This window comes from Rhinolophus hipposideros (genome assembly GCF_964194185.1).
Source record: "Rhinolophus hipposideros genome assembly, chromosome: 4".
Lineage (NCBI taxonomy): Eukaryota > Metazoa > Chordata > Mammalia > Chiroptera > Rhinolophidae > Rhinolophus > Rhinolophus hipposideros.
This window is the reverse complement of record NC_138050.1, coordinates 85,515,097-85,541,043: the sequence shown is the minus strand read 5'-3', so window position 1 is coordinate 85,541,043 and position 25,947 is coordinate 85,515,097. Positions and strand designations below refer to the sequence as shown.

At 31.7% G+C, this 25,947-nt stretch overlaps 1 protein-coding gene across 1 annotated transcript in view; it reads right to left on the bottom strand.

Moving 5' to 3' along the window:
- KLHL1 (kelch like family member 1) overlaps window positions 1–25,947 on the bottom strand; it is a 301,195-nt gene that overhangs the window by 48,199 nt on the left and 227,049 nt on the right. Inside the window, exon 7 of the mRNA XM_081045752.1 lies at window positions 12,028–12,252. Coding sequence (XP_080901878.1) covers window positions 12,028–12,252 — 225 coding nt within the window. The remainder of the gene's footprint in view (window positions 1–12,027; window positions 12,253–25,947) is intronic.

Below are 25,947 nucleotides of genomic sequence, written 5' to 3'. Positions count from 1 at the left end.
TCACATGAGTGACCACATTGCCCTCTAAAATTCCAATATCATTCTTTTTTTATTCAATATAAAAAGGATATCAGGTGAATTCATAATTTTATTATTTAAATTTGAGCTAAATTCAAATATACAAAGCCAATCATGGGCAAGAAATTACCTCAAAATAAATATTTCATTATAAATTAAAAATCCCAATTAAAATATTTCATAGAGTGGGATCATAGAGTTTATATTATGTATTCTTCTGCTTGTCTTGTACTGCATATTAAACATGAAAAACGAGATTTGTTATATTTTAAAATATAGTAATGTGATAATCCAACATCTTTGAAACTGATTTGTTTTCTAATAAACTTGTGGCTTGCTATTCAAATATTCGATGTTTCCGTTTTACCTTTGTGTTTTACGCATTTCACTTCAATGACTGAAATGTATTTTCTTCCTCAATTTGCTTGACTAACTTGGTATAATTCTTTATGGTTCAGTTTAGGTATCACCTCTCTTTAGAAAACTTTCCTAATTATCCATTTTGACTTAAAACAGAATGGTCATAGCACTCTTACTTATTGTACTTGCGACAATTTTAGTAGTCTTTTCACTTTTCTGGTCTCCCTACTCAGATGCAAGATCCTTAAGTATAAAATCGTATTCATCTTTTTATTCTAACATGAGTATTATAGCACGTAGTACAATTTTAATGCTTGTTGAATGATTCAACCAAAAACATTCTTACACAAACCTCCCTCATATGTAACTAGACTAATTCTGCTAGCCTTATCTTTAACTTAAAGCTGGGTTTTATTATTGAAAAATAAAGGTGATTCCAAAAATATATGAAAGAGAGATGGATATATTTGATTAAAAGTAGCTGTTAAAAAAGATAGAAAACAAGCTAGAGATATAACCTAGATCTAAGGGTGAAATTTCTACCAAAAAAATAAATAATGCATGCGTATTCGTGGCTATTAGACTGCAAATTTAATTCTAGACTTTATAACCTTTAAGTCACAGAGGAAAACCTAGTTAGTTACATTAACTACAATATTCTTGGGATAAAAACTGATCGATTGCTCAGGAAGGAAAAATTAATATTGTGCTCTTAGATCAAACAGGTATATCTCTAAAGGTTGTTCTTGAAGGAGAAATGTTTGTACTCAGATCCTACATTCAAGGGCCAGTGTTCTAGAAGATGTTCAATTAGCCTTTAGCATTATATCAAAGCACAATATAGTAAAGTTTATTATTTTTATTCAGTCCACAAATTCCTAACACCATTGTATAATACAATGACTGTCTGAATTCCTTAGTAGAATACCACGTAGAGGGATAAAATATAATTGTTGACTAGTTAAGAGGTAGGATATTCACATATTGTAGAGGAATCAAGTTGAGGATCAATCACACATTTTTGTGATATGAAATTTTACTTCTGGAAATGAATAATAGATTAAGTAAAACAATATCTGTATCTGGTTATATTTTTTTTCTATCTTAGAGAGCATTTGCAGCTAGTATACATAACTAGTGTGTATAATATTGAAGGTAGATATGATTTCCTATTCATCTCTTTCTACCCAACAACTAATGGGATTCTTAGCCCTAAAAAAGTCTTCAATAAATGTCTATTTGGACAAGAACAGAGTTCAGTGCAAAGATACAAGGGGATATCTAATCTTAGAATTCAATAGGTAACATGACCATAGAGACTAAGTATAAAATGAGGATTCAGTGATACTTATAGTTTATAAATCAGAGGCCTATACAATCATATTTTATTGAGTCCAGATTCCTGGAGTTTGTTGTTGTTTCCCTTCCTTCCTTTTCTTTCTTTTTTTTGCTGGCAGTACTAATGGTGTGTGTGTGTGTGTGTGTGTGTGTGCCATATTTTCAAGAGTAACTGATAAAGCGAAAGTGAAGAAATAAAAGTTCTAAAATATTTTTTAAACTGTACACATATGTCTGTATCTATCTCACAGCTGCATAAGTAATAAGCACGTTGACCTTATGATTTTCTGTTTACTCAAATACTAAAATTTCAGATGAAAATGGTAAAGTTACCTGCTCTAAAACCTTGTTTTCATGCCCCATATTTGCTCTTCAGAATTTTCCCTATTTTATCAACCAGACATACATAAGTACTGAAAATTGTGGGTCTGTGTGTATATCTGTGTGTGTAATTGAGTATGTGTGTAGGAATTATCAATATGTGTATATTATCAAAATAATTGTCTTTTATTTTAATCTCAATGTATCCATTATATATATATATATATATATATATATATATATATATATATATATATATATATAAAAGTAATATATATGTATATTATATATATATATATATATTACTTTTCACTATATCCTTTTATTATTATTTTTTAATGTTTGATACAAAAAAACTGAGTGAGCAATTTTGAATTTTATTTCCTTGGGAAAATTGCAAAACTTTAAAGAGAGAAAACTTTCAAAGAAACACAGCCCATCTTGGTCTTGTGAAAAGCTATTTTTTAAGTAAAAGAGCCATGAAGAAGACAAACATACACTGATATAATTAAAGAAATGGGCTAAGATGAAGCAAGTGTTCCTTTTAAGAAAATGAAAACTGATAGTTTAGAATGAGATTTTCTATGGGTTATGTCACAAATAAATGCAGTTTCTTTATGCTGATATTTTCTTCAGCCCATTTGTTAATTGTTTTTATAAGTACAGTTTCTAAAACTCAGAAAAAAACCCCATAGTAAATGTCATTTTGTGTTCCCTTTCTTCACATGTACAGGCAGGGATTTTATAAATTTAAGTAAGATACTTCTTTTTTCCTAACTCTAAAAAATGAATGCCTATACATTAAGCTTAGCTAATAAGGTACAATCAACAGGAGCTTTAAAACTGGAATGAGCAAAGCAATCGAGGAAAATGATTTTTGTTTGTTTTTGTTTTTGAATTAGCAAAGTTGGCAGCAATATCTAGTTTCTAGGGCAATGTATCTCAAAGCTATCTCACAGATCAAGAGTAGATAGAAGCAGAGAGGCCAGTTCCAGTCTTTTATGGAAGCATCTTTTTGTTCATCAGACTTTCAAAGGCATGTATGTAATTTTCATCTTGAATAAATTATGAAGTCTGTCTTGGTTTCAGGTGGATTCCAGGACATCTAATCAATTGCCTAAGCTGACCATTGTGTTTTGTTGATGTGTTGTTTAGTTAAAGTTATAGTTTGGGGACACATACATTATGTTTGTACATTATGAATGTGTTATTTTTTAGCTTATGAGTGGCTGACCTTCCATCTAAGGGAAAGAGTCAGCATTTAGCAGAATTGTTGACAAAAGGCCAATGCAAGTGTTATTCTCATTCTTTTGAAAATGTTTTCCTTTTGGTGATGACTAGACCATGTATGTAATTTCTAAGCTTTTAATAACCATTATGCCTTCAAGAGACTCCTTATGCTCATGGGCCAGTCAGTTTCTGCTTACTGTACCCATGTAAAATTAATCCTTCATGTTGACATCTGCAAGCATGGCAGAGTAAGGACCTACAAAGATCCACTACTCCATGAAAGTAATGAGAACATTGGTGAAAGGTGACAAACTGAGATCTCTGGGAAATAAATAAAGGCTTAAAAATATCTGAGGAACATTTATTCAAGAAAAACAGCTTACTCTAGATAAGAACGATGAACTTGGTGATGTTTTAACATGTCCTATTTCCATCACCTCCTTATTAGTTTTGCAGTAGCCTTGAAAACCAACAACCTCATGATTAAGGTAGTCACCATATTCAACAGCCTAGAAGTCATAGAGGAGGCTGGGAAGTTTGGGATATTTTTCAAAGTCAGTTCCTCAGGGAATTATTATTATTTGACCTGTCTGGCAGTTCTCTGGATACCTTCACTTATAGGGCTTATTCTTTTTTCACCTGACTAGGGCTTCATCTTACCGAGAATGACCAGGTCATATGTAAAAAAAAAGAAAAAAGAAAAAAGAAGGAGGAGGCGGAGGAGAGAGAGAGAGAGAGAGAGAGAGAGAGAGAGAGAGAGAGAAAGGGAGGGAGGGAGGGAGAGAGGAAAGAAGGAAGGGAGGAAGGAAGGAAAGAACAAAGGAACAAAGGAAGAAAATATGTCAGTGGCAATCACAATTGATCTTTGAACAAAACAGATTTGAACTGCTCAGGTCCTCTCATATAAGGATTTTTTTTTTCAATAAATCGACAATCTGCCCTTGTATCCCGAGCTTTCTCATCTACAGATTCAACCAACTGAGGATCAAAATAGTATTTTCAATGTTTTGTAGATAGAGAGCTGACAAGTTACACAAGGATTTTTGTTGGTACAATAGGTTGGTACTCCTAACTCTGTATTGTTCAAACACTGTGATTTAACATCACAGCTGCCTGAGGTGGTGAAAACAGTTGGGGCAAGCAAAATGCTGAGTAAAACACTTGAAAGTAGAGCTGAAGAATGAGACATCCATGGGGAAATTTGAAAAGGTTAACATACTCCTGGTACTCTTGAAGGTTATGCACAAGTTCAGGTCTGCACACAAAATCAAGTAATTTGTGAGAAGGAAATTAAGCTCTCAGCTCTGGCTGACCTTGACAATGTGTGTAAGCAGGGAATGGAGGTTAAGGCCTGAAGAGTCCAGCTCCTGGTAAAAATCTAAGTGAATTTCAGACCTGATCTTAGGCAATTACAAAGACTTTACCTGGCAGGCCTCATGAGGGAAAGCTGTTCTCCTATACCAGTCTTTGTGCACAGCCAATGTATGGCAGTTTTTCAAGGGAGTTGCAGTCAAGGACCCAGACTACTCTGGCTGGTCATGTTCTTCATATATTTTCATTCCTAACCTACGCATTTTTATTCTCAAGTCTTCTTGTCTGGAAACTTGGAAAGGGGTTTTCTTTAAGCACCTCTACCAAGGCCTCCTTATGGTGGACGGTGGGGGAAATCTTGCCTTTGCTGAGAGACTCAGTGTGCATGTTGGCACATTCCTTCAACACTTCAGTACACAATTTACAACTCTGCCTTGTCAGGAGCTCAGCTGAGCTGGGAAACAGAGACCTGAGCTTAAGGAATTGCAAGTAGGATAAACTCAAAGATATGCACACCAGAAGCAGCATCACAGACTGTCAAAAGCCAGAACTATGGAGAGAATCTTGAAAGCAGAAACTTCTCACATACAAGGGATCCTCGGTAAGATTAACAGTTCATTTCTGATCAGATAACAAATAGGCCAGAACACAGTAGAATGGCATATTCAAAGTGCTAAAGGAAAGAGAATGTTAGGAATTTTAAATCCTTCAAAAATAGAGGAGAAATTATTACATACCCAGATTAAACAAACAAACAAAAATGAAAAATTGAGGGAATCTATTGCTAGCAGACCTACCCTACAGAAAACAGTAAAAAGAATCCCTTTGGCTGAAATGTAGACATTTCTGTAAAAAAGACAAATCTAAATGAAGAATAAAGAGCACTGATAAGGTAAACATAAAAAAAGAGTATAAATGTATTTTTTATTTGTAACTCTTTATTTTCTCCTATCTTATTAAAGTAATAATTTTAAAACTGTTTTGATGGATGTATAATGTATAAATATGTAATTTGTATGGCAATAATAATAAAAAATATGTGAAAATTAAAAACACTTCTACATAACCAATGGGTCAAAGAAAAAAAAGGATTAAAAATACTTTGAGATGAATGTAAATAAAGGCAGTAAACACCAAAACCTGTGGAGTACAACTAAAGCAGTACTTACATGGAAATGTATAGCTGTAACAACTTAAATTAAGAAAGATTGCAAATCAATAACCTAACTTTCCACACTAAGAAATAGAATATAAGAGCAAACGCAATGCAAAGTGAAGGAAAAGTATATAGAAAAATAGAGTGGCTATAAATAAAATAGAAAATTATAAAACAAAAAAAATCACAAAAGTAGCAGTGGGTCATTTGAAAAAATTGCAAACCGTTACCTACCGTTTAATTACTAAAACCGTTTAATTACTAAAATTGGGAATAAAATAGGGAACATTACTACTGACCTTATAAAAATAAAATGGATTATAAGGGAATAATGTAAAGAATTGCATGCTAACACTTTAGATAACCTAGAAGAAATGGACAAATTCCTAGAAAGTCAGTAACTATAGAAACTGACTTAAGAAGAAATGGAAAATCTGAACAGACCAACAAAGAGTAGTGATTAGTAAGATTTCATTTTTTATGGCTGAGTATTATTCCACTGTGTGTGTGTGTGTGTGTGTGTGTGTGTGTGTGTGTGTGTGTGTGTGTGTGTGTATGCCACCTTTTCTTTATCTAGTCATCTATTGATGGGCATTTTAGGTATTTCCATATCTTGGCTATTAAAATAGAACTGCAGTGAACATAGGAGTGCATTTATCTTTTCAAGTTAGTGTTTTGGATTTCTTTGGATAAATACTCAGGAGTGGAATTGCTGGGTCATAAGGTAGTTCTGTTTTTAATCTTTTGAAGACCATCCAGAGAACAAAGTGACAGCTACTAGATGAGAGTGGGGTGGGAGGTAGGTAGGAAAGGTAAAGGGATTAGAAAGTACAAATTGGTAGTCACAAAATAGTCACAGTCATGTGAAATAAGTATGGGGAATAGAGTCAATAATGTGATAACTATGTATAGTGTCAGATGGGTATTAGACTTATGGTGGAGGGGATTATTTCATAAACATACAAATGTTTAAAGTAAGTAAAACCACTATGTTGTATACCTGAAACTAATATAAAATAATATTGAATATCAACTATAATTTAAAAAATAATCACATGTATATAAAGCATAGTGAATGTAATCAATATTTTAATAACAATGTAAAGTATCAAATGGGTAATAGACTTATTAGGGTGATCATTTGTGGGGTATGTAAATGTCTAATCATGATGTTGTTTTGTACACCTGAAACTTGTAAAAATATATTATCCTGGTGTTCAAAATTCCCACAAAGTAAAGCCCCAGCTCTCTTGGCTTTATTGATGAATTCTGCTAAATTTTTAAAGAAGTAACACAAATCTTTCACAAACTCTTCCACAAGATAGAAGACTAGTGAACATTTCCCAACTCATTCTATAAAGCCAGTATTAACTTGGTTCTCAAGCTAGACAAAGATATCAAAAGAAAAGAAAACTATATATCAATATACCTTATAAATACAGATGAAAAATAGTACACAAAATACAGGCAAACCCAATAAGACAACATATAAAAAGGATTATAGGCCATGCCAAGTGAGATTTATCTAAAGAAGATCAGGTGGATTAATATTTAAATATCAGTTAATGTAATACACTACACTAATAAAATTAAGAAAAAATTGTATGCTCTTTTCAATACATGCAGGAAAGATACTTGACAAAATCCAATACCCTTTCATGATAAAACACTCAGCTAATTAGGAATATAAAGAGCATTCTATAACCTGATAAAGAGCATCTGTTAAAAATGAAAAACTTAAATTTTTCCCCTAATAGAAAAGAAAGGCAACATTGTCCTCTATTGCCAGTTCTACTCAATATTGTCCTGAAGATTCTAGTCAAGGTAAATAAACAAGTGAAATAAATAAAGATCATGTAATCTTTAAAGGAAGAAATAAAACCATTTCTCTTTTCAGATAAAATGAGTTTACTACACACAAAATCATAAGAAATCCAAGGAAATCTACTAATCTAATAAAAATGTTCATATAGGTTTCAGGATGCAAGTTCAATATACAAACAAATTATATATCTATACACTAGCAATGAAAAACTGAAAACAAACAAGAAATTATTCAATATACAATAATATCAAATATAAACGACTATTTAGCAATAAATTTAGAAAAAATGAGAGAAAATAGACCTAAATAAACAGAATGGCATCTAATGTACATTGACTGGAAGAGTTAATACTGTTAATGTGGCAAAACTCACAAATTGATCTACAGATACTATCCAATCAGGGCCTGAATCCCAGCAACCTTTTTGAAGAAATTGAAAACTGATTCTAAAATTTGTATGGAAATGCAAGAGACTGAATAATGCAAAACATATTGAAAAGAAAACCAAAGTCAGAGGTCTGACAACACCCAATTTCAAAACTTAGTACAAAGCTATAATCATTATGACAGTGTGGTGCTGGCATAAAGGCAGACTTAGACATTAATGGAATGTCATTGAGAGTCTATAAATAAACCCTCATATTTATGGGCGATTGATTTTTGACAAGGATGCCAAGACAATTCAATGGAAAAGAAAGATCTTTTCAACAAATACTAGTGCTGAGAAAACATACAAAAGATCAATGTTGAATTGCTACCCCACACCATACAAAAAAATTAACTCAAAATGGATCATATTTTTAAATTTAAGACCTAAAATATCTAAAAGAAAACATAGGCATAAATCTTCATGACCATAGATTAGACAATACTTTCTCAAATATGCTACCAAAAGCACAAACACTAGAAGAAAAAAATAAATTGAATTTAATGAGTTAATAATTTTTGTGCTTCAACAGATACTCTCAAGAAAGTTAAAATAGAACCCATAGAATGGAAGACATTTGCAAATCTTCTATCTGACAGAGGACTTGTATACAGACTATGAAATTAACAATTACAACTCAATAATAAAAATAATATATCCAAAACAAACAAAATATGCAAAATATTTGAATAGAGACTTATCCAAAGAAGATATATAAATAGCCAATAAACACATGAAATGTTTCTCAAAATTATTTGTTAGAGAAATACCTATAAAATCACAATGAGATGCCACTTCATATACACTAGGATTACTATAACAATAAAGAATGGATAATAACAAATGTTGGCAAGTATGTAGAAAATTAGCATCCCTCATACATTGCTTAGGAGATAGAAAATAGTGTAGCCATTGTTAAAAACAACTTGGTAGTTCTTTCAAAAGTTAGAGTTACCACATAACTCAACAGTTCTCCCATTATATATATATATATATATATATATATATATATATATATATATATATATATATATATCCAAAATAAGTGAAAACATATATTCATACCCAAATGAATATATGAATGTTCATAGCAGTTTATTAACAACAGCCAAAAAGTAGAAATGACCCAAATGTCTTTCTATTGGTGATATATAAACAAAATGTAGTAAATCCTAACAGTGAAATATTATTCAGCTATAAAAGGAATGAAGTATCAATAATGCCAGAAAATTGATGAACCTTGAAAATATTATGGTGTGCTAGAGAAATCATATTAAAAAGCCACAAATTGTATGATTCTATCTATACAAATTGTCCTACATTTAATAATGTCGATCAACTGAAAAACTCTATGAATATGCTAAAAAATACCAACTCTAGTCTTTAAAAATTAATTTTGTGGTATGAGAATTTCATCTCAACTGAAAATTGAAAAACACAAAAATAATCCCTACCATGTATTTAACATATAACACGATGCCCGGCATTTAGAAAATCCATTATAAACAGTAACTGTATTATTCTTTATCAATTTCTTCTAAAAAGACTTAATTAAAAGCTATATTGAATTAATGTCTTATTCAATTTGGAGAGAAGGACAAAAAGGCTAACTAATAGGAGAAAGAGAAAAATAGGAGAGAGGAGTTGGAGGAAGAGGAGGGGGAAGATGATCACCTATAATAAATAAATAAGAATTTATTAAAGAAGCAGATAAGAATTTGAAAAAGGCATAATGAATGGTCTCACAGAGATAGGGGAAGTTATTAATACTGTTAATGAGAAGAAAGCAATTATAAGGAATTACCAAGTAGGGATGTTGAAAATGTAAAAACAATTTAATTGAGATTAAGACATCAATGCATGGGATAAATATTATGATGCACACAGATTAAGAAGAATGTGCAAGGCTGGATATTAAAATTATTCATCAGGAAGGATAAAGAAAAAGTATAAAATTAAATTAAAAAATAGGAAATATAAAATTAGACATATCAACATCTATGTAACAGAAGTCCCTGGAAGAGAGAAGAAGGTAAATCAGATACTGATATGTTACATTAAAGGAATGGGAATCTTAGGCTGAGGATGTTAATTGTATTTGAATATGATATGTAATGTTAAATTTCCTGAGAGTCAACTGACATAAGGAATGTGATTAATCATAAAGAAAGCACTCTGCTTCATCAGAGAATACGTATGTGTCTTGTGTTACTACAAATTCTGGCTTCAACTGGTTGAACTTTGGATTGGCAGTTAAGTCAAAGGCAGTTTTCTATGGGCTGGGCATTACTAGCAATCTATGAGGCACTTGAGATAGTGCTGTGCCCAGAAATGATATATGTGATGACATTGCCTACTAACTCACTCAGGTCAGATGTGGGGGAGTGCTGTAGTAGACAATTAAAAAACAAAACAACAACAACAACAACAACAAAAACCTAACACAAAACATTAATCACCAGGAAGTAAAACACAGAAGAACCCAATGGTATGAGATATGGAGGAGAGGTGATCCACTTGATAATAGAAGTGAAGCAGTTCTATAATACATCATCTATATCTCACATTTGTGTATTCACCACCCAGTCAGTTCTCCTTCCATCACCATATATTTGATCCCACTTACTCTCATCTACTCCTGAAACCAATGTAACTTTACTAACTATTGTGACCCCAATAAGTATTAATTAAAAAAAAGAGTGAAGCAGAACAAAAAATGTAAAATGGTAGAGGCTTAGATATGCAAATAATGAATGAATAGAGTTGCTATTGGGTCATTAATATCTGTGGGAAATGCTGCATTACATTTTAGATATTTGTGAGACTTGGCTCATATAATTTTTTTTTTTTTATGCAGTCTTACTTCCACATGTACTTTTACAATGAACCCTTTAACAAATGAGACAAACTAAAAGACACCATGGGAGAATACCACCCTGCTCACAACCTGTGCTTGTGTGATAGGATTTGAGGCAAACCATCACCTCTTGAGTACACTTTAAACACCTGAAATGAAGCCACTTGAGATGTATTCTTGGTGAAAATTTTTCATGTATGTTCTTTTGACATGCAATACTTGTTTTATAAATACTCTATAATTTGCTTACCTGTGAATGTCTAAATCAGCAGGTTTGCAATTAAACCCTCATATCTGTCTAAGGTGTACATTTGATATATCTGAAAGGGACTTTTTCAACTCTCTGCCATATTTCAGTTCTTCAAAGTAATTCACACTTCTTACAATCCAATGATACAAAGTACAAATTCAGAAACTGTTAGTCTTAATTAAATTTCTGTTTTTCAAATATTTGTATAGCACTTTACAATTTACAAAGTGATTTCATATTGATTATCATCATATCTACTTCATAACCTTGAATTGGTGGTAAATCAGGAAACTAAGGCTCATATTTAAGTGCTGTCCCAAGTCATGCTGTCCCAAGTCACACCCAGATTTTCTGGATCCAAATATAGACTCCCCATCTCCAAGTTACTCCCTACTAGAGATAAAGTCAAAGCCATCAGATTGACCCATGGCCAGCTGATGTGTCACTCTTTCTCTAAACCTTCATTGCTCTCTCTCTGTGGATTTTTTTCAATGTGGTATCAATTAAGTGCAAAGATATACCTACACTTGTCAATCCAGTAATGTGAAGTGAGTCATTTTAATTAACTTACTATCAATCCACATTAACTGTTCCTTCTTCCGGGTTGCCTTACTCTGGCCTCTTTATAATAGTTCTGCAATTTGTTTTCATATCAAATTTTATGTATTGAATAAATGTCAGATTGTGAAAACTTTGAAGGTAGCTTGAGATCTACTCATTTTGATATCTTTAACGTCTCTCTCAAAACTTTAATGCACATTGTCCAACACAGGAAAATGTCAAGAACTAAAAATAAAATAAAAATTCTCGAAATAGCCCATGATTTACCTAACATTAATGATAACTGATGAAAGTAATGCTATATTTTTAGACACATTTTCACTATCAATAAAAATGCTTCTAAACATAATATCAATAAAATAAGAGAACTTACCTAGTCCGTGTCTATGTGTTGACATTGGTGGTAAGACAGTCCAAGTCTTGGTTTTGGGATTGTAACATTCAACAGTGTTCAATGTCTTTAAGCCATCTCGACCTCCAATTACAAAGAGTTTGTCATCAATAACAGCCACACCAAACTGCAATCTCCTGCCGTTCATCATCCCTGCCTGGATCCACAAATTTGTTCTGAGGTCATATTTCTCTATGGTTGTAGCTCCTGGTAAAACATAAAATCAGATAGTAGCCATTTACTACTGATCCAAAATACAACATGCCCAAGGTATACAAATTATTAGCGGTATAAAATTAGGATGTGAAAACACTCTTGTCACATTTATTTTTCTTAAAGAAAAAGTGGCAGAAAGACAAAGGGAGTAGTAATTTATTACTGTATATTTTCTCTTCTTGATAAACATTAATGATAAAAATAAACACAAATGTTCAGTTTGTTTGAATTACATAATAGCCCCATGCTAAATTATTGATTTCAATAGAATCATTTTGGGCATAACACAGTTCTGTCAGTAGATCTTACAGCTTCCTTCTATCACTGTTTGCCATTAAAAAAGTGTAACATAATCCTTACCTGAAAAAAATTATTAAATCCCCTTTAAATAACTAAACTTTGTATATTATCTGTACAATTCTGAGTGAAGAAATGTTAATAAATAACATTCCTTAAATTAACATTTCTTAAATTCTTAAATTATATTATTTATTAAAATAATTAATAAAATATTTACCATTTTTATCTTTAAATTTGTCCTGTGCCTTAAATAACAGAAAGTTTTAAAAGTCAATTTTGAGATATATAAACAAATATCAGTTATACTTTTATAATTTTAAAAAAAAAACATTTAGAGTTAGCTTAATAGAATTTGGAGACATTAAAACGATCTATCTTTATCAACAATGTTATAATTTCTAAATAAAATAGCTTATCTTTCCTAAAAGTATTTCTTTGTATAAATTTGAGAAATGTAATGTCTGATTAATAAAGTTGAAATTAAAAAATGAAACAAGCTAAATTGCTGATGCTATGTGCTTTAATGGATTCAATTAAACATTTCACATTAAAAATGTCTGCCTCAAATAAGTTCACAAATGTTTATATCATAAAATACAAGCTAGCAAAAACTGATCTTGTTTCAGTGTTTGATCTTAATGTTCAGACTCATATTCACCAGTGCTTCATCTTTAATGATTAAACATTCTTACAAAGGGAGTCAAAATACTTGTGTATTATCACTAATGCACTAAAAATGTATTTTGCTTTAAATGTAATAAAAGATTTCAAACTAGAGAAAACATTCCTTTTTTTTTATAAACATTTTTTTCCCCGCCTCTACTCTTCACTCCAGTTCAAGTAAAGCTGTTGTTTCTGTCTAGTTGTGTAAGACACAGCTCCCTGACCCATGCTAGTATTATGAGCCTTGCACTCCCCCAGGCTGGTACCCCACAGCAGCACCAAGCAGCCCGCAACAGCTAACCAGCGGCTCACAGCAGCCCAGCTCCAGAAGAGCCATTGTTCACAATCTTAGCTGTAGAGGGCGCAGCTCATTGTAACATGTGGGAATCGAACCTGTGATCTTGCCGTTAGGAGCATGGCGCTCCAACCACCTGAGCCACTGGGCCGGCCTGGGAAAACATTCTTAAGGGGATTTACTTTTTAGAAACTAGCAATGAACTAAACAGGTATAAACAACTTGTTAGGAGAAGTTTTGCTAATTGAAATAAAAATTATATAATTTATGCTTAATTTTTATTTAAAGTTAAAAAGCAGACAAAAGTAACATAGCTAGAGTTAGATGCAGTAAATCTGTTTTCTGATGTTATTAAAAAATGTGAGCTAATTTCTATACAGCTAAATATGAAGTATTATAAAAGCATTATTTTTAGAATAAAAATAAATATTTGTAATGTCCATAGTCACTTAACACTGTTTAGTAGCATAAAGTATACTATTGAAACAAATGTGCTTATCTTATGGTTAAATATATTTATTATAGTTTATATTGAATGCTTTATCCAATTGTGTACACATCAAAATCCCAAGATAAACTAAATTGTTGAACAATTTCAAAGTCATCTGAATTCTCAAAGCTTGATAGTATTGGGATTTTACGAATGCCTAACTAAAAATTAAGTTATATGAAATCATATGCAATCATACCTCTCTCTTATGACTAACTCTTGATACATGATGGTAGAAGAAAGAGTATAACCTGAATCTTAATTAACCCAATTCCATGAGACCCATATTTTGCAGGTATAGGTGGACAAGGGAGTAAGTATTTGAACAACTGCACATTCCTTAATGTTCAATTCCTTGGTCAAAACTCTTGCAGAGAATTTGAGGTCCAGTCATCCTTCTAAGAGAAAAGAGTTGGGAATGTGTGAAATTAATGGCTTCTGAGCTACCTGCTACCAAAAGTGTTGTTATTCAAAGGAGAAAGTGAGAACTTCTTTGAATTTCAAAGTCTCATTCAAAGAGTTAAAAGTGTCTTAAATTTCAACACATGGCAGGTTTTTCAATTTTTTTTTCTTAGTGTTTTTCCTCTAAGTGCAGGTTTCAAAAGTGCCCTATGTATTTTATACTGAATTGCTACATTAGAAATAGGAGTGAATCCCTGTCTTCATTTTTCAAAATAGAAGTTGTGTTAATTTCCTATGGCTGTTTTTAAAAATTATCTCAAACTTAGTGGCTTAACAAAACACATTTATTATCTTACAGTCTGGAAGTCAGCAATAGGTCTTACTGTGTTAAAATCAAGGTGTTGGAAAGCTTTGTTTCTTTCGGGGGCATTTTAAACCACTATTTGTGGTAATTTGTTACAGCAATAGAGTGCAGTTCATTTTCATTGGTATTTTTGAAATTTATAAAGTATTTGTTTTCTAAGTTCAGTCACGTAACTATAAGATAGGTGCAATCTATCTAGATACAATACACATACAATAGTATTTTCCTCATGACGAAACACACAGCAGGCTCTGTTCTCAAAAAATAAAACTTAGAGAAAGTGCTCCAAATGTTATCAAAGTGTGATTCTGAGTCTTCTGGGAGTTGTTAATTCATATAACCAAATACGATTATTTTGGAGAGGACAATAGGAAGTAATGTTTGTACATTGCATTCTGGCATTACAGACAGTAGGACTTATTCCAATATTTATAATGAAAATGTCTAGCAACCTTACTTATATTGAACACAGCACATAATAAATGATACAAGTTTTCTAAACTGACAAAACAAGTCAAAAAAGCTTCTATAAAGAAGATAAAGTTCATTTATTCAACTCAACTGAAAGGCCTTCAGGTCTTCTCACAAAGCCTTTTTACTACATTTTAATGCAATATTAATAAGCTTAGTTATCTGACTTTCAAGACCTTTTACAAACCCACAAATCAGAATGAGCTGGGGCATTTGAAAGCAGCAATAACTGATAGTGAGGGAGTAACTAGGAAAAAAAAATACATTGCTTTAACTCAAAAGAACCACCATTAAAAAATATTAATTGACAACAAAAAATGTATTATATAATGCCAGAGTACTTTGGCCCAACATTGATGGGATCTTTGTGTCATTAAATTATTCAGAAAAGGTTAAATAATGCTGGACATGTTCTCTTTAAGAAAACAGTCAATGTTGAAAAGCATTTTGGAAAAATTTTAAAGTAAAGGTATTTTTCATGATACCTGAAATATAAGACATCAAGCTTTACAGAAAATATTATTATAAACAATGACTTATGCCTTGAATTTTTCATCGAATAAGCTTTTTATTGATTTCATGTTTCTACATACTTACAAAAATATAGCTTTGGCATAACATTCTTACACTTTTATAAAGTGTAAATTTTCAATTTCAGCGAAAATATTTTTGAAGCACAAATAAAAGCCTTTATGCACAAATAAAAGCCTTTATTTTTTTAGGTAATTTGTTATATTTTATAAGGATGACACTGTAAACAATTTACAATCATCACAATAATTTCACATGTGCCAAATAAGCAACCCACAGAATTCTACATCTCTCCCTGTCATAAATATAAACCATTTGTAAAATTGTAATAGATTGATACATAGCTTTGTTGAGGGACATAAATGTAAATATATCATGAAGCTTAATGCTGGATTTTAAGTATATATATAAATCTCAAAATCCAACATTACGTTTGTTTTAAAACATTTCATTAAAATAAGGAAATACAAAAGGATGCCAATTTCTTGGCTCAGATCCAAGGTAAACCTAAGTATAAAATGTAATTTTAATTTTTTGTATTTTATGTAACAGTTCACATTAATAATTAAAAATATTATCTTTAAATCTTAGAAAAAATAAAATATTTCTGGTAGTTGCCAAATCAGATAAGCAAAACACAAACATCAATGCAATTTCTCTATAAAATAAAAATCACCTAGATTGTATAAGGAACAGAGTAACTTATTTAAAATAACACCACCAAAAGTAAATTATTTAAAAATAATATCAGCAGGATAAGTGCCAGTTCTAAATAAAGAAAAATAATTAAAATTTTTAAAATATGTCAATTCAAATGAATGGAAAGAATGATACTAACTTTGAATATGATGATTTATTATTTCAGAAATGATAATTTTTATCTTATATAATAACATAATAATGATATCTGTACAAGGTGTTTATAACATTACACTTTCATTTCTCTGGAAATTCAACTGTAAAATATTAAGAAAGACATTTTTAAGAGCTAGACAATCTCTAAATAAAAAGGAGTGCTGAAGGGAAAAAGGCATAACCAGATATTAAAAAGTATTATATTATATAACTATAGAGACGTTTAAAAACCAATTTATGATGAGGAAAATAGCTATATTAATGAATCTGAAAAGAAAGCTCCCCAAAAATCCTAATACAGATGAATATTCATAATATAATAAGAGAAGCTGTTCAAATTCATGGAAAACATTGGTTATTAAAAAAAAAGTTTAGATTAATAACCATCATTTGGAGAAAAATAAATAAATAAGCTCAGGTTCTTGCCTCATTCTTTATACCAGAATGACTTTAGATAAACCAGTGATTAAAGCACGCAACATATGGACACAGAACTCTGTGTTTGGTTCTCTTCTCAAGGCTCCACATAAATTAACAGACAGGGACCTTAAGTAAACTTGCATCACACTCTACTAAATCCTTAAATGCTTTAGAAGATGAAAAAGTAGGTGATTAATTTTTACTTCAAGGTTGGCAAAAAATCAAAAGTCCCTGAGGAAGAGCCACAATACCCAGAAGTTATAAAGTAAATACTAATATGTATATAATGATCATCAACCATCTAAATATAAAATATAGTTACATCAAAAACATACAAAGAAACCAAAAACTAAAAGACATTAACATTAACAAATATTAACATTAACATTATTTGTTAATAATAAAATTTGAAAACATTAACAAAAACTTATTAAAAATATAATAAAGGGTGAATTTCCTTGATATATAAAACATTTTTTTTAAATCAAGAAGAAAATTAGAAACATTAAAATAAAAATACACTAATGGGATGAGCGAGCAATTCATGAGAAAGCAATATTAACAACATGCAAATATAGGAAATTGAATTTAACCTTTTCTAACAAATAATCTTATAAGATTTCCAACAAATTTAGAAAATGTGTAATTTGCATGTTGACATCAAAATCCACTGGTAGACATTAAATTCATGTGACTTTTCCTGGAGTTGTGGAATGTGTGTGTGTGCGTGTGTGTGTGTGTGTGTGTGTGTGTGTAGTAAAATTCGTAATAAATTTAAGAAATGGGAGAAGTTGGGTTTTTCACTTGTAACTTCCAGTTTTAAATACTTTGCCATGTCTTAGTTCTATAATGAAAATACTAATTCATTATTTTTAAAGGCAGCTTTTGGAGTTACTAATGATGTCATAAGAAATAGGGTTTTGAATAAGTAAGTCAAAGTTCATAGTTATTGTTTCTGTTATTGTCACTTACAGCAAAGAGCTCCTATATTAAAATAGCTTTACAGCAAACTAACATACATTATTACAAGTACATTTTATATTTTCATTTTCTTAATAAATGTTCATTGAACATAAATTCATACTAGACATTTTAAAATTAAATATTTACTTTCATAACTAACATTTTCACAAACGAACCCTTGTTATTTACAGTAGACCCACTTATCTGCAGGGAATACATTTCTAGACTCACAGTAAATGCCTGAAACAAAGGATAGTACTGAACCTTATATATATGTGTGTGTGTTTTTTTCCTACACATACATACCTATGATAAAGTTTAATTGATAGATTAGGCACAGCAAGAGATTAGCAATAATTAACAGTAGAATAGTACAATTATAACAATACGCTGTGGTAAAAGTTATGTGAATGTGGTCTCTTTCTCTGATAACCATCTGATAAGTGAGACTGCTACTGAGCCACTAACAGGCAGGTAGCACATGTGGATACATGCTGGACAAAAGAATGATTCCCGTCCCAGGCAGGATGGAGAAAGATGGCATGAAATTGCATCATACTACTCACAACAGCATGAGATTTCAAATTTATGCATTGCTTATTTCTGAAATTTTCCAGTTCATGTTTTCCGACAATGTTGACCACAGGTAACTAGAAACTGGAAAAGCTAAACTTTAGATATATTATGATTAAAATGTCCTATGTTCTGATAAACACGTTCACGTAATCCTTATTAGAATTTCTCTAGCCTTTGTTGAAAATGTGAGCACTGGTAAGTGAAAGATAAAATGGCTATGATGACATTTGGGTGTAGTTCAGTATTATTGAATGTATGGCAGAAATAGAAGTCACTGAAATGCCTTTTCGTAAGTATAGTAAAAGAACAGAGGTCTCATTGATATCCACCTAAACTATGAACTCTTAGAAAACACATTTTTGCCTTTTTCAAAAACAGGTAACCACCCTTACAAAGATACATTAGTTGAAGGCTCTTTGGGATCTACTGATGTCTATTTGTTTCAAAGTGCAGGCTTAAATTAGTACCACATTAGGTGAACATGTAGTGACTTGCATTTATCTCAAAATCTTTTAGTTATCATTTTCTGTGAGTCTCTATCATAGAGCTATTTTCAGGTAACCCTGAGGAGTCTCTTTCTCTGCCGAATAGAAACCACATATTAGAGGATTAAGGCCTGGTATGCATGAAACATATGTGTAAACATACATAGACATATTTCCCTGTAGGTGTGCAAAGGAGACTTAATTTAGAGAAAGGAAGTATTTATTATCATAACTGTACATTCACAGGGATATTGATCAAAAAGAATGTACTGAGTAATCAAGAATTTATAATTAGAGTGGACATTTGGTCACAATGGAATAATTTATTATTCATTCCGCATTCATTGAAAGACCTACAGAATGTACAATGATATGGCCCAAATCCTCTGACTACTAAAAGGCAAAATAAAGTTAATAATAAATTAAATTTTGAGAAATTTGACCTATAATGTTAATTCTGATGTATCCTCAAAGAACACAAGAAACAGCTACAGCCACGATAGTCACTAAGATTTGTCTCTTTCAAGTGAAAATGAGGCTATGACAGGGAACTTGACTGACAGGAGATGTCACTTTTCACCTGAGGGAGCATTCTTTCCCTCTTCTTTCTGGTTTCCAGGAGCTGCAGCCTCACTGGGAACAATATAAACAAACAGAATTTCACTTAATGAATGAGCATCTCTCCTGATTCTAAACATTTTAATGGAAGCAGATACTCGGGCTTTACTTAACTTTTTCCCCTGAAGCCCTTGGGGGGATGTATGGTTCTCCCCTAAAATATCTCTGAGTGGCCCAGCAAGTAGACATTCCAGAAGACACCTATTCTTTGTGTCTGAAAAACAATCTGGGCTTAGGCTGACCTGTTACTCATGGCTTTCGGTTGTTTCTATAGCTTTGTGCAAACTGATGACCTTGAACTGGTATTCTCTAATGATATACTTCAAGTTCAAAGAAAAGGTATTGAAGTGGAACCAAAGTGACTGAATGAAGTTACTGAGGCAGACATCAAGTAGGGCAGTACTCAAAAGGGCAAAGATGAAAGAATAAGCTTTCTTTTATTGTATTGCTTTTTTTCCCCAGAAAAAAAATCATATAGTATTTTAAAGTTATTCCCCCACCTTATTGTAAATGTTCAGGTTTCTCTGACACAGAATTCTAAGTGAATCACTTTCTTAAGTCATATGATTATTGCCACCGAGTTAAATGCTTTAAAAATTATCCAGTTGTAAAATTACAGTAAGAAAAGCTGTTCTTTAAAAGTTCTTGATAGGGTAGCTTGTCCAGTTCAAGCCAAGGAACTTAAAATCAGGTCAAGATGGTTAATTCCACCTATTTCACTTTCCATTTCTGTCCTCAGCAATACTGATAACAATACAAAGAATGATGAGGCAAATTTAGGATAAAATGATCTGTACAAGTCCTTTGAATAGAGAGAGAAGTATATCAGGAGTTTATCCCTGAGTTAGATCATTTTTAAATTTTAAATATATGAAAATCCAAAGCACACATTAAATATTAAAATACCATAATATATGGTCTATAATAAAAGATTCAATAAAACACTCAATAAAATTACATTTTGATTTTACAGTTAAGAATTAAAGCTTTTCTCTCCTTTATGTTTTTAGCATCTATATTCTTATTATTAGCTATATTAAGTAAATTAGCTTTGAGTTCACGTGAAAGATATGGGGCTATCTCATCAGATACCTGGCTTACTGAAATCCATAACTGACCTGTGGCTATGACTAAGTTGTCAACAAAGAGGCAAGGCAAATATGTAGAAACAAAAGACGGTTTTCATTCTTCTCCTGTTCATTTAATAAGCCTCTATCTAAAGGAAGAGTCACTGCTACTGTGATCGTGAGAAGCCATTGGCATACTTGCTGTATCTTTTACTAGGCTCCACTGCTATCAGGCATAAGGAGATAAACAGAACACAGCAATGATGCATTTTTCTTCCTATTTTCTCTTTTATTTCCAAAGAATATCAATTTGAAACGTTTGCCATTTTTAACTCTTTGCTTACACTTTCTTTAGAACTAAATAGTCTTATAAATAAATGCCTTAGTCCAAGTCCTCTGCTTACCTGCTGCTGCACCATATGTAGGAAAGTGCACCTTGGCTGCTTTGTGTCAACAAGAGAGCACTGCCTCTCAGAATCGTGATTCTCCGACAGCCAGAACAAAGCAGGACTGCTTCTCCTTAGGCTTGTGCCTACAGAAGGACCTTGCAGTGGCTGTCAGCATTAAACCCTAACAATCTAGTCCTATCAAGCAGCATCATGCTATAATGTCTCTCAAATACAGTCTTTGCTTTTCATGGTTCTGAGACACATGCATTTCATTTACCATAGTTTAGTTAAATAACACTAGTTCCCCAAATTTCAGTTACTACAATATATTAACTCTGAGTAATTTGCATGAAGTTTAAACTTTACTATTAGCTCCTCAGACCACAAATCACTACTTAAGTAACAGACGTACATCACGATCAGTGATCAGTGACCATCATGTCTCATCTTTCAAAGTCTATAGGTGACTGATTATTGCACTTCTGTTATTGAGTTCATGCACCTGCTAATGTGTTGCCTTTTTGTATTCTGGTGATAAACACATTCATTTTACCAAACAAACAGAAAAAAAAGATAATTGAAGAAAGAGAAGTAATAATGCTGGAAGTGCAATTACAATTGAATTATAGATTTCTATACTCGGTTGGGGATTGCCTCTGGAGCTTTAACCTCCATCCTCTACTTGCACTAATGGGCTTCTTGTGCAAGGGCCATGCAGTCTGAGCCCGCTGTCAATACCTCAAAGAATGCTCTTAGTCAGGTAAGCAGGTAGACCAGGAGGGGGGGGGGCACTGTAGACATGAACTGAAACTGCCCAATCTAGCTGCCGAAAAATTAGAGTTGGGTCAAGAGATTGTGACATTTGGCACCACAAGTCTCCTAGAAATCCAGTAGAGAGGTTTATTTTTTTATAACGGATTGGAAAACTTTTCCTGTAAAAGGCCACAGAGTGAAAAACACAGTGCTTGTGGGTTTTCTCATGGGTTTCTTTGTTGCACCCATATAGTCATTGTAGAGTGAAATCATCCATAAACAATGTGCAAACAAATGAGACAGTCTCAGTAAAATTTTATGTACATTGAAATTTTAGTTTCATGAATTGCCAATATTCACTAAATGCATCGTGAGATATTATTCTTTATTTGATTTTCCTCAACCGTTATAATATAAAAAACAAAGCCCTACAAAACAAATGGTGGGCTGCATTTGGCCTGTGGGCCATAGTTTGCTGACTATTGCTCTTAAAATACCAATGAAATATAAACATTTGGAGAAAACGACACTTAACAAATGTTTATTGGTTATAATAAAGTCAAGAAGTCTTAATTTTAGAAAGAAACAGGTTGAATTTCCGGACAGAAATTTGTATATCATATTTCACTTATCAGAGTGGCCTTTTCCAGCCAACCTTTATAAAATAGCAGTACTGTCCACTCATCCTGACTCCACATTCCGATTTCTTTACATTTCACTATAACTTGTCGTCACACGAACTATAATGATTTTTATGTTTGTTTATGGTTTCCTGAATTTAATTTAAACTACAACAGGCCAGGAATTTTGCTGTTTAGTTTACCAGGACTAAGAACAGTGACTGGAAATTAGTAGAATAATTAAATAATCCCAAAAGAGTGAGTTGATATTCTGGGAAGCCAAGAAATGCTGAGAAACCAGCAGAAAAAAAAGGATACAATTTTCATTCAATGTTATGATTAATATTTTTCAATTATTATACTACAGATTAAAATAATTATTTTTTCCTAGCAGAATTATCAAAAAGCCATATTTCTATTTAACCTATGAGCACCTATAAAAATGATTTTAATCTAATAGAATTATAAGTAGTCTCACTGCCAAATATGTGGCACTGTTACTTATTCCTGCCCGTGCTTCAGAGGTGGACACTGGCAATGGTTATCTGGACAGATTCCTGTAAAGAAGCCATTTAAAAGGAAATTGTTATCATGTACAACAAAAATAGCTCTAACTAGATCTTATGACAATTGACCAAGTGAAAACTAAGAATAGTATATGTGAAAATAATTTATTCATGTAACACTATAAAACATAGTTAATGTAATTACCCTTACAATAAATAATAGTGGTTTTAAAATCCATATCTGATAAAGATTAAATTGATACTGAATTATTGAATAATGATGCATATAACATTTAGAAAACAATGGCTAATATTGAAGGTTTTGATCAATACACATGAATCACATGTGCAAAAGATTTTAATAAATGAACTCAAATTATTCATAAACTCCTTTCAAGAGGAACTTTGTCTAGAAGTCAAAAGCATACTATTGAGACCTTTCTTCTTAGTTGGGTTTGTTCTCAACCTCCATGACTAGAGCTTTAAAGGTGAACAAAAATTGTCAGCAATTAGTAATATATAACATTTCAAAATATTACTCCCCCTATTATTTACTGAATAAGCATCAGTTAATTTTTTTTACATGTGTCCTTGCCTTGCCTACTTCTCACAATATCTCAAAGAAATATGTAATATTATTATCCCCATTATGTATATGAGGAACACCAGCATTTGGAATACATAATTATCTTGCTAAAAATTGTCAGGCTCACACAGCTCTATTTTTTTTTTTTAATTTTACTAAAATGAGTAAATGTCATTGCACCAAAAGGCATTTGTGTTGTTGGTGAGGAATTAAGCCTTAAAGTCTGCATATAAATCCAAAGTCCTGAAATAATTAATTTCTTAAAATCCCTTACAGTTGTAATAAATTCACATTAATATGGACCGAGATAAATATTCACATGTACATATAGCTATATTTTCAAAAGTTTAAATCTACTAGGGAAACATTTTTAGTTAGGCATTTTGTTTTTCATACAAAATGAAATACTTCAGTTTCTTTTGTGTAATTTGCTTTTATATAAAATAAAAAGTAAGAATGAAAATACAACTATACTCCCCGCCTGGCACACATACTGGGGCTTTCTGAGACATCACCATTTTCACTTCTCCCCTCTTGCTTACTCCAGAGAAACTGAGGCTGGCATCACCCTCCTCATTGAAAGTACTCTATCTCTCAGCAGATATAGTTGTATTCCTTGAGTAATATATATAATTGATATGTCTCCTATGTAATAGAGTACATTAAATGTGCTTATCCCCTTTGGTATTTATTCATGAATTTTGCTCTTGCTATTAAATAATACCTTGGTGGGTATATCATTATGAGTATAGATTATCACTACAAGTGCACATTAGTATTTCTAAACCATATTACTGCTGCATGCTCTTAAAAAGTCATTTTAAAGTCAAGCATCAGGACTCTCTGAGTGTAAAACAGAGCTAACATTTTCTTTCTAGAAGTTTTATATTAAATAAAAGTACATCCTGTAATTGGGTATATCAAAGAATACTTCATGTGCATAAAAAATGCCCCAAACCACAGGTTGCTATTCAACGTGCAAAATGATATTATCGACATAACAAAACTTGCAAAAAAGCAAATAGGTTTAGTAATAATTAACCATAGTAAAAACAGCATGTTTTATGATTTATTTAGTCATATGTTTGCATAATTTTCAAGTAAGGAAATTTTTCTATGATGTTTTCCACACATACTTTTTTGTAAGACGTGTCTTATAACACCAGCTTATATATCTCTTAAACATAAATGTGTAGTAGCCACAAAGGAATCCTTGTACATGATGATTCACAAAAGCTTTATTTACAATAGCTAAAACTGATAATATCCTAGGTGATCAACAGGGAAATGGATAAAGATTATTATTAAGCAATTAAAAAGAATGAACTGTTAATATACACAACACCCTAGATGAATCACCAAAAAAATTTGCTTACCAACAGAAATCTTAGATGAAAGAGTATGTGATTACATTCAAATGCAATTCAAGAATAAACCAAATGAATTTAAGTTGAAAAAATTCAGAGAGGCTGTCATTGGGGATGTGGAAGCTGGGGACTGACTAGGGAGGGATACGAGAGAACTTTTTGGGATAATGGTAATATTCTCTATCTTGTTAGGCATTTGAATTTTATATATATATATATATACATATATATATATATATTATGTACACATACATATGTATATATATACACATATATATGTGTATGTGTATATTATACATACACATACACATTATACATACACATACACATATATATGTGTATATAAATGGCATATATATAAGTACAATTATATATATATGTGATTGTCAAAACTCATTTAAAGGTACACAGAAGATTTATATTAATTTTGCCTAAAAGCTCTAAATAATGTGACGTCAGTTAATAATATGTGTTTAAGATGAAGAGTATGTATGTGTACACCTTTGAAATGCATTAAAAATCTCTTAGTAGAGGGATGACAAATAGATAAATATGTGATAATGTAGTATAATATCAACTATAAAATCTAGCTGAGTACATGGATGTTCATTGCATATTTATTTTAACATTTTTATATATTAAAAAATTTATACTATTTTGGGAAAATGAAAATGATTAAAGACATGTTTTCAATACAACGAGATTGTGTATTAAGAGTGGCAAGCATAGAATGCTAACATAGTGTAGAAGTGGTGCAGGTAAGGTTGTGGGAGAAGCCAGGAGTGGAGGAGAGTACACTGGGGTTAGGCAAGCAAAGAAAGGAGGATAAAAGGAGAAAGCCTGAAGCATAAGACAACGTGTGTGCATAGCTATGTAGTACTGCAAATTATCTGGAGCTTCAAACCTGAGAAAGTGAGTGGTGTAATTTGAAAAAAAAAAGGTTAGAGGCATCGTTTAAAGACGTC